This window comes from Folsomia candida, unplaced genomic scaffold (assembly GCF_002217175.1).
Source record: "Folsomia candida strain VU population unplaced genomic scaffold, ASM221717v1 Fcan01_Sc020, whole genome shotgun sequence".
NCBI lineage: Eukaryota > Metazoa > Arthropoda > Collembola > Entomobryomorpha > Isotomidae > Folsomia > Folsomia candida.
Window position 1 is genome coordinate 2,763,457 of NW_019091212.1, and position 10,448 is coordinate 2,773,904.

General features: G+C 38.3%; 2 protein-coding genes across 5 annotated transcripts; one reads left to right on the forward strand and one right to left on the reverse strand.

Moving 5' to 3' along the window:
* Positions 1-15: 15 nt before the first annotated feature.
* LOC110858264 (serine palmitoyltransferase 1) lies at positions 16-3,585 on the forward strand. The gene is made up of 11 exons (XM_022106961.2): positions 16-148; positions 445-609; positions 710-817; positions 889-1,168; positions 1,348-1,480; positions 1,549-1,678; positions 1,758-1,955; positions 2,026-2,137; positions 2,227-2,350; positions 2,418-2,559; positions 2,768-3,585. The coding sequence occupies exons 2-11, from the start codon at positions 526-528 to the stop codon at positions 2,939-2,941; spliced, it is 1,485 nt and encodes a 494-aa protein (XP_021962653.1). The 5' UTR covers positions 16-148; positions 445-525; the 3' UTR covers positions 2,942-3,585.
* A 1,422-nt stretch (positions 3,586-5,007) lies between these two features.
* On the reverse strand, positions 5,008-9,967 carry LOC110858265 (RNA-binding protein FUS). 4 transcript variants are annotated; one of them, XM_022106964.2, is made up of 9 exons: positions 9,837-9,967; positions 7,907-8,364; positions 7,624-7,815; positions 7,485-7,556; positions 7,332-7,409; positions 7,163-7,253; positions 6,925-7,059; positions 6,491-6,823; positions 5,008-6,403 (listed from the first exon to the last, which is right to left on the reverse strand). In XM_022106964.2, exons 2-9 carry the CDS (start codon positions 8,335-8,337, stop codon positions 6,338-6,340), a joined length of 1,398 nt encoding a protein of 465 aa, XP_021962656.1. In that variant the 5' UTR covers positions 8,338-8,364; positions 9,837-9,967; the 3' UTR covers positions 5,008-6,337. The 4 variants fall into 4 exon arrangements, with proteins under 4 accessions (XP_021962656.1, XP_021962654.1, XP_035714334.1 ...); XM_022106962.2 differs by having other exon boundaries at positions 7,485-7,559; XM_035858441.1 differs by lacking the exon at positions 9,837-9,967 and adding an exon at positions 9,545-9,566 and having other exon boundaries at positions 7,485-7,559.
* Between the last annotated feature and the right edge of the window lie 481 nt (positions 9,968-10,448).

Below are 10,448 nucleotides of genomic sequence, written 5' to 3' on the forward strand. Positions count from 1 at the left end.
GAAATGAGGCAAAATTTCACGCCCGCCATGCCAAGTTTAACTTCCCAACACTGATCTCTTACTCCTTCACTGGCTCTCACACCCGAAAACCGGTCACGCGATACGGAGGGGAATTTGCACAATTTATTTGGCAACAACTTTTTGGCAGGTGAGTAATTAGTTAATCTTAATGGACTGGATTGAGACTCACTTTTATGAAATAGTGACGCCCACTCACAGTCAACATAGATCATAAAGCATAAGTAGCAAATAGCAAATAAAAGTGATTCTGATTTTTGTAAATGCCATTCATGTTCCGCAATTCCCCTCTCGTATAATATGTGATTAATCCCGTATAATAATTCTGCATGGCTCGAAATTCACAGCACACGCAGACTGACTCATTCTAATAATCCAGACCAGATCAAAGATAAGTTTGTTTAGTCATATATTTCTCACTTGCAGTTGTTGCAGTTTTCTACCTGCTCTTCTGGTCTGACCGGGCAGCCGCCGCCCAGTCGGTTAGTATCTCCTGTGCTGGTGTTGATGATGATAGGTATTTTAACCATGGTCTTTGAGGATGTCGTCCCTTACCTCCCTGAGGACGCGGCTCGACTTTTCAACTTTCTCGTAAGTGACAAGTCATAACTTTTTTTGTATAGTTAAATATCTTCTCCACTTATCCAGTGGTGAGTCACTTACCTTGACCATCTTTCTCATTTTATCGTAGTTCCCAAGCTATCACGTCCTTTTGGAAACGGCTCTCATTGTCTGGGTTTTGTGGTTGCTTTTGAGGAAGAAGAAACATCCTGAGGCAAAGATTGTTCTCACATTTGAGGTAATTCGGTCAAAATTGTCACTTAAGGATATGTAGGACATAGAGAAATATATAGTGTGGTGCCCTTTAAGGAAGAGGAGCAAATCATCAAGGCATGGAAGCCGAAACCCTTGGTTCCGCCAACGAACAATGACGAGTTTAGTAAAGGAGACAATATAACAGAAATCTGGGGGTCTGTGGAAAGTAGGCCAGGAAAGCATATCGTGATAAACAATGTCAAATATCTCAACTTGGCAACGAACAACTACTTGGGCCTTGTGGATGACCCTGCATTGGATAAAGAAGCGGAACGGTGTATTAGAAAGTATGGTGTTGGATCCTGTGGACCTAGAGGTTTTTATGGAACTGTTGGTACGTGTTTGTTTATGTACATTTGTGGGAGGTTGAAACGGCTTATTAGTAGAAAAATTGCAAAACAACGCATTAAATTACTTGCCGACAACTGGCATGTCTTGTTTAAGTCGTTTGTTTAATTAATAGCCAATATTTGTATTACATTTTGTGCTTATTGATTTTTGAAACTTTTAAAGATGTGCACTTGGAATTGGAAGAGAAAATTGCAAAGTTTCTTGGATTAGAAGAAACCGCATTGTATTCGTATGGATTTTCCACTATTGCTAGTGCTATACCGTCTTATGCCAAAGCTGGCGATGTGATTTTTGCGTAAGAGAACTTCAAAATAATGGAAACCAAATTTGTATTTTATTGCACGATTAAACTTTTTTTACCAGGGACGAGCAAGTCAATTTTTCAATTCAAAAAGGACTCCAGGCATCTCGTAGTACAATCAAGTACTTCCGGCATAATGACTGCAGTTACTTGCAAGAACTTTTAGAGGATCAGCAACGATATGATATCAGTGTAAGTTTTGATATATTATTGCCTAAATGGTGGTACGATTGTGTCAATACAACATAATAATTTATTTTCTTTGTTGCAGAATCCAAAAAAGGCTAAAACTATTCGCCGTTTTTGTGTAGTTGAAGGGATTTATTCAAAAACTGGTGAAATTTGTCCGTTGAAAGAGATTGCTGCCATGTGCAGGAAAAGCAAGGTTCGTATCTTTGTTGACGAGACCTTGTCATTTGGAGTTCTTGGAGCTACTGGACGTGGAATTACTGAATATCTTGATGTTCCAGTAATGAATTTTATTTTTATTATTTTACCCATTACTAATTTTTACTGATTTACTGAATTTGATTCTTCAGATTCGTGATCTTGATTTGATAAGTGGAAGTTTGGAGCATGCCATGTCTGCTTTTGGTGGTTTTATTGTTGGACCTTCGTTTGTAGTTGACCATCAGCGTATTTCTGGTCTTGGTAAGGCCAAATTAGTTTACTCTCCTTCCTGTAATTCAATTCCTTTAAATACAGTTTGTCATACTTTATTTTTCTTCTCATTTACATAGGGTACTGTTTCTCTGCTTCTTTACCACCTTTACTTGCTGGAGTTGGAATCAAGTCATTAAGTTTGATGGAAAAGAATCCACTGATGGTACGCGATCTCCAGGAAAAATGCAAGTTTTTCCATAAGTAAGCAAAAATAAATAAATTTGAAAAACATGAACAAAAACTACATAATTATTCCACAATTGTATAGAGCCCTTGATGCATTGGACCATTTTTATGTTAGTGGTCACGAACTCTCTCCAGTAAAACATATCCTTTTAAAAAAGTTACATGGTTCCGTGCAGTTTACCAGGGATGAAAAGTGTTCAGCATTAAGTCGGATAATCCTCATTGTAAGTAAATTATATTTGCACATCGTCGTTGAAGATGCAAAAGGGCCAGAGTTTTTGTCTGTTCCATTGCATCTCTCTCATGTTACTGTATATGTTGAAGATATAGGAAATGTAACGGCAAACAAATCCGGTTGGCCCTTTTGCATCTTCATGTAGTACGAATGTTATAAAAATCCATAAAAAATAAGACGAGCATTACTTTTCGTAGGTGAAAGAGGTGAACAAGATTGCTCTAGTGCAACCCAGCTACTTGGAGAAGCAAGAAGCCTTGGTACCAGAACCAAGCATCCGGCTGGCCGTCAATCGACTGCTCACTCGCGACGAAATTAAAATTGTTGTTTGTGCCATTCAAGACGCTTCCCAAAGAGTCTTCGACATTTGATTCAACTCCATGAGGAAGAATCGCTCCATAAAGTAGAATAGTATATAGCTTACGATTGTTGTTACCACCATGAATATGCCTTTATTTTACCTTTCAGTAATATTACTTACTATTGATTTCTATGTTTGTAATACTTTCTATTAAATGTACCAAATCCAGAAGGGGTCATTAGTTGCAAAAATATTCCGACTAGTAGTATTAAATATGCATTTATGGTTTGCATACAAATGTTATATGTTATCCAACAAAGTAGAAAATGTTCAAGTTATTTGTACTTTAGTTGGTCAAAATAAATGTTGTACTTAATTTATTCACTCTTTTTTTATTTCAACGCAAAAAAACTTTTTTTGTTTTAGTTTTTTAGCTAACACATTTTTGCAATGGTCTAATTGATAAATTTTAAATGTGATGTCACACAGCTTCTATTTTATAAATGTTGATTTTTTTTGTGTGGAGTTGTTTTTTTTCATATCAAGTTAACAATGATACTCTTTTTAGATTTCTAATGTTTAAAAGAATTGACAATATATATGGACCAAATTTGTTAAAAGTACACAGAAGTTATAGACTTGTGTGACTGTCTCTTATCCTATACAACGACAAACTAAAAAACTTGAGAGAGTACTAAATTAATGTTATCATAACCATAAAAATATGAACCGTAACTCACTTATATATTTAGTTTTTTTCTGCTTCTTAATCGTCTCGGTTCAGTAAAAAGCTACACAGAATATTTTTTTTAGACGAGATGATAGAAACAAATTTATTCCTGGACCATTTCTACTACTATTATTACTACTACTAAAACTATGACTAAAAACTAAACAATATTAATAATAATAGTTGAATTGATCAAAGAATGATTTAAAATTTTGTTTCACAAATCTAAAACTTTTAAAAGAAACAAGAGAAGCAGTAATAAGCAACAAATATTAAGTCATTTTGGTTGGAATAAAACAGTTGAAATGATGGTAGCAAATATTTAGTGACGGAAATACAAGGACAAATAATCTCTCGTCCCCTGATGAGTATAAGGCGTGAAATGGACACGCTTACAAGGACATGAAGAGGATCATGAAGATAGGAATTTTGTACAATTTTTCTACATAGTCTAACATATCTCACTTAACAAGACGAATTGAAACTGAATATTATATGAGGACAGATCGAGTAAAACAATCAAACAATGTTGACGTAGAGTCAGAAAAGAAACTTTGGCTGGACATTCGATGACGTTTGCATGCAATGGATAAAATTTATCGTCATGAAGCAGTATCAATTGTAGTTATTATTATTAATAATCATAACAAATAATCGTATTAACATGTAACAAGAATTATAATAATAAAGTTGGGATATTCTACAGTTGACTTATTTTGTATAGTAGCAAAGACTAATTGCCCATAACCACCACCAGCAACAAAGTATGTTGTGTTGTAATAACTGTTTGAGTTGTCTTAAGAATTACATCATTGGCGTATGCAAAGATATACCCATCCTTCATATACTACTAGCTAACTAGCTAACGAACTAGGTCAAGAGTATAGTAGTAGTTGTAGAAAGTAATAATATAATAATATAAATGCAACGCTGTTGTCAGTGCTGTTTCTGATTCTCTCCAGTTAAAGGCTCCATAATATTCATGTAATGTACTCATATTTACTATGTATGTACCATACTTCAAAGGTCGTGGCATTATTTGCTCGGATTAATTAAATCGTTAGAAAACTCCTGGGATGAAACAACTTACTAATTTCGTATGTAATTGTGTTTTGGGTATTTAATTTCAACTTTTGCTTTTGTTTTCTTTCTTTTGGGTCAAAAATGATGCAGGTATTTTTTCTAAATTTGTTAATATATCCTCGTTGTTTAAATAAAAACTAGAAATATCCGACGATGACGCCGACTCCTTCGACTTCGCCCCCCTTCGTCTCTGACACGTTAAGTCTATGAGCTCTATAAGTTAACACAGGCTGGCTGTATGTTGTAGTAGTAGTATAATATTTATATATGTGTATATGATGATGGGTCATTTATTAATGAATTAATAATTAACAAACGTAGGATGACTGTGATGATGGTCACCTTATCTTGATTTAAAATCATTTATCTGATAGATTACGATAAACGGTAACAAATATGATTTTTCCTATTTAAAAAAAAGTTAGGGACAAATAACGGGGATGAGATTGGTAAAAGGGCACATATGATGATGTTTTTGGAGTCTCTCTCTCAAATCCTACATGTTTTACATATTTAAGTTGGATAGAAAGATAGACGAAAAATTTCATTAAAAATATGACTGCAGCTAGCTAACAAGTCTTTAACCGTTACTTAATTATAACAATAACAATAAGGTTATACATAGGATCGGTACTAATAGTAATAACTGGATTTCACACACTGAGGCATATAAGTTGTCATTAAATCTTCACAAATACGAAAGTTATCACAACAGTCACCCACAATCATAGGAGCAATTAAACGAAACCTATTATTATCCTCGTGGTAGTGATGATGGTCCAGCAGTATTATGAGACCAAACCCCATCCTTCTTATCCTTCTTTTCATGCATCAACAATTTCCTAATATTCCTAATATTTTAGTGGTAAACCTTTCGATTCAGGCACCTCAGTTAGTGCTATTTTTTATACATGTGGGCGGGTTAGCATAAACCGGAACCATTTTACATAGTCATACACTAAAAATAATAACCTTTGCCCCTGATAAGTCTACAATTCGGACACAATTAAGTAACTTACCGTGGTACATAGCTCCTTATTTTTCTTTTTGAAATATTTAGTTATATAAAGAATTATAGATTAGAAATGGAAAACTCAAAGTTTTTTTAAAGAGTAAACAAACATGCTTTTTTACTTCATAGCACAGCGCATTTTTCAGGTAATATATAACACACGGCTAATGAACTAGAAAGTATGCTTGTATACATGCCGAGTGACGATATTACATGTACTATCATTATACAGAGTGTTTGTTCATAGATATTATAAGACATTAAGTTATACATTATATCCCAGTTTTGTTTTGACTGGAGGATCGCCATTATTTAAAATTATTTGATAATATTTTAACATTATTTGCGTAAGGACTGTTGTAAGAAAATGCACGTATATGAATCAAAGAATGACAACTCCATTTCAGAAGAGAGTAGGCGCGAGTAAGAGCTGTTGGAGAACTTCGACTATTCAGATTTTGGTTTGTCGATGATGTTTTGGTTGTAAACAACAATTCAAATTTTGTTAGCTCTTGTTATAGTTGATGGTAGAATGTATGAATTGTTATTTTTCGCAAGTACGGGTATAAGCTGGTTCAGTAGTTCTGTTGATGTTGGATGTTTGTTGATTGCAGACTATGTAAGGTGAGATAATGCATTGACTAACCCAAGCTCGGAAAGTCATTCACGTCATCAACACGTGGAGCAGCTTGACGAGTGGGTCGATCCTATAAAGTTGTCCAATCCATGCATTAAGTTGTGATCATAATAATTTAAAATGCAAAAACTAATAAACAAAAACTTGGGTAACTTACATCGCGACCACCACGCCCTCCGCGGAATCCACCTCGGAATCCTCCTCCTCCATCGCTGTCACGACCACCGCGGAATCCGCCACCACCGCCACGAGGAGCTCCACGACCGCCTCGCTCTCCACGATCCCGATCTCGGTCACCTCCCCGTTCTCCACGATCACCTCCTCGTTCTCCACGGTCGCGATCCATACCACCGCGATCACCACTGCTTCGTCCGCGGCCACCGGTTCCACGACGTTCGCCGCTTTGTCCTCCACGTCGGGAGTCGGCGAAATGAAAATCAATTTCCAGAACTTGCTTCTGTCGGCCAGCTCGTTGGGGGCAATCATATTCCTAATGATAAGAAATAATAAATACACATGTAAAGTTTTTTATTTATGAATAATAATGAATGCATTGATCCAACTTATTTAGTTCATCATATCATCTCATACCTCTTCATATTCAACTTCTTCTTCCTCTTGGTCTACAACTTTCTCCTTCTTCTTCAAGGTTAAGTTCTGCCATTGTGCCTGATCTTCCCCTTCACCAGCTTTACGTAGGTTGAACACTGGTTTCTGTCTGGGTTGCTACAATGTTTAAGGCAAGCATAATTTAGACATAAAGAAAATAATAGAGAAGGGACTCAACTTTGCGATCCTATGAACTAAGAAAATGAAAAAAAAAATCTACCTGCGCAGCCTTCCATTCCTCAAGGGTCATCAATTTGGGTTCAGCCGGGCCATTTTCAGTAGTATCGTCACCCTCGGTTTTTTCTTCTTTCCTGAAGCGTGTATAATATATATTTTACTGAAATGATGAAACAATATTTCTATAATGCTACAAATGAAATGCTACTTACTTCTCATCTGCATGATCCTTTTCAACCTTGTCATCGGAGGTTTCTTCACCAGTGGTCGTGTTCAAAGCAGATTCCGGTCTAAAACATATGCCAATTTTATGTTTTGCTCATGTAAAATTGAAATTACAAAATTACAAAATTAAATTAACTTACTCGATCTCATCCTTGTAAGTACCCCAGTTTCGTGACCCACCACCTTCACGCTTGTCAACAGATTTGACACCACTACTAAAGGAAGGTTGCCCATTAAAACTTGATAATTTGGAATAATTAAATTTTTACTCAAACCGACCTCTTGTCAGAACCAGATTGTCTATCAAATTCACGTTTCCTGGGTCCGCCACGAGACATTCCACCGCCGCCGCCGCCTCCACCACGTGGTCCACCACGACGCTCACCTCGGAATCCGCCACCACCACCTCCACCGCCGCCGCCACCACCTCCTCCTCGGCCTCTGCGGTCTCCGTAATCACCAACTTCTCCACTAAATTAAAATTTAAATATCATAAACATGATACACCTGGTCTCGGCTAATCTCTACTTGATACTATAATGAATATGCATGTTCTCCTTACCGGTTTCCATCATCCCGATTGCGTCGGTTATTACGTTCTTCGCGATCATCTTCAGAAAATTTGTTCATTCCTCGTTCCTTATCAAATGGCGCTCGATCAGTTCGTGGGGGGCGATTCTGTTTCTGCTGGCCGCTTTCATTGTTTGTTGTAATTGTCCTATTCCCACCAACACCTCCAGTTTGTCCCTTGGCCGAATCGTTACCTTTTTGATTCGAGTCACGAATCCCCTTCCTCGCAGCCGCGTTGGTTTTGTCCAACTTTGCAGATCCATCTACCTTTTGCGTCTGATTTTCCTTCTCAGCAATTTTTGGCTTTGGTTTATCGGAAGACTTCATCAACACTTCGTCATTTTCGTCTTCAGAATCCGAAGAGGCCCTTCGAAGGAAACAACCGAACCGGTTGGTGATCCCTATACCGTACGCGTTCTCCATGACACAGCTTCACGCACCAACTCTAGACTGTGATAAACCCAAGAATACGTGATTACAATCAATCAATCAGTCCATTACAAGCTTACACACTCTCTCAACGATAATAAACTTTTGGTTATTCCCTATACTAACGAAAAAAGGGTTAGCAGGTTTGCTCCCAATTTCCCACAGTACCATAAGTATTGTGCATATATAATATATATATATACCAAGTCTGTACCATTACCAGTATGAGACAAACACGTAACATAAAATGAACGAGTAAGAAAGAAGGAAGTCAGTTCGGTACTATGTATGTATGTACAACCAGACTTGAAACATTTCGATGCCACACAAAATACTAATACTTTTAGAGGTGCAGACCTCGCAAAGAACACGGGCTTCTTCTTCAACAAACTACTCATTCCTCTTCTTCCACCCAGAAGACGACCACGACAAGTGAAAACATGCAAGAATGGCGAAATGCAATGGTAAAAATAACATCTACGATGATGATGATGATGATGATTCTCAAACTCAACCTAACCCCAACTCCAATATTTCCAACCCGAAACCAGAGTCTGCATGTTCGGAAGATGGACCAAGATGGCACGTTGAGTGGAGGCGAAAGGAAAATGAAATGTATTTTTCAAGAAAAAAAACTAAAGACGACGACGACGACGACCGACCGACCTTATCCTCCTCCTCCCACCAACAATGCAAATAGTATAAATTAGTGTAAATTATAAAGGAATACTTACTTGAATGGGGCCCTTATAATTTAATTAAACACCCTGAATCAGACTTTATCTCTCACTAGCCGTAATAATGTCTTCTCTGTTGAAAAGAAGAAAAAATACTGCTGCTTCACGATGACCTCACGCTCACACACTACTCGGTCGGTGGGTCGGTTGTTGCATTGCGTGGTGCTTTTTCTTCTTCCTCGTCGTCCTCTCTCTAGTACCAAGTTCTGCCCGACATGGACATGCCTCTCACACACGCTGCCTACCCTTACCTCGTACCTTCCTCTACCTACGAAAACGGGAGGATGGGACAATAAACTCTGCGGACTCGAGAAAATCGGGACAAAGACTTGTACCACCTTTGCCCAATAATGAACTAATAATGCCAAGTACAATTTCGTAATTTATGTCGACTAAAATTACTTGCGCCTCCTGAGGTACACGAGATGACCTACTACTCTTCTCTACAATAATTGAATAATTACTTTTGTCTCCTCTCTCGAACACTGTTTCCCTTTCTTCACCACGAAACGAAGCAACGGCGGAGAAGTGGCCGAGATGAGATATAGATGCTGATGAGAGAGCAAGGCAAGGTCATCAAGAAAAGAAAAAGAGTCCACTACGAGAGAGCTGTTTTTCCTCCACCAGCCAAAACCACCTACCACCCCCACCTACTCAACCACCATTGTCCCTGCCACACCTCCTCCCTCACTTATCTCCACCACCTTATCTTATCAGCTAATTATTACGATAATTATTCAAATGGGTGTAACGTACCTGTTGGATGCAGAATGGATAAGGTTTTAGAAGAGATTTGAGCAGTACATTGAAGCACGAGAATAAGGAGCAATGCAAGCCACGACTTGCGTGAATCAACTAATGGCCTCACCAGAGAAGAAAGAGATTCTATGCTGTATCCAGTCCACCCCAGACTCCAACCAACCTCACACTTTGCCAACGCCACAAGCCATAGAGTTGCTATGGCTTAAAAAACTCACCTGGTTCTCGACACTCCAGCCTCAACGGACTGAGCAAGGGTTCACCCACAGGGATGGGAAGCGGACCAAAGGTCAGTAAACAGGTCAAAGGTCAAAGGTCAGGATCTGTTCCGACCTAGTTTTCCCTTTGGAGGGGTGTGGATGACCCCGAAAAGCTGGAGTGCGGTTTTGCGACCACGTTCCTCGCCTGCCACCAGAGCTGGAAAGGTGGAGCGCGGAGTTTTGAAGAGAGTGGAAAATGTGGAGCAGAGTTGCCGCATAAGTGGCAACGTGCTCAGGCTTCACTTTTCCTATATGACAACAAAGGATAGTTTGTGCGTATGGTAAATGGTGGTGATTAAAAGTGGCGTGGGCCATGTGCATGCATATGATGTTGAATTTATGCATAGCT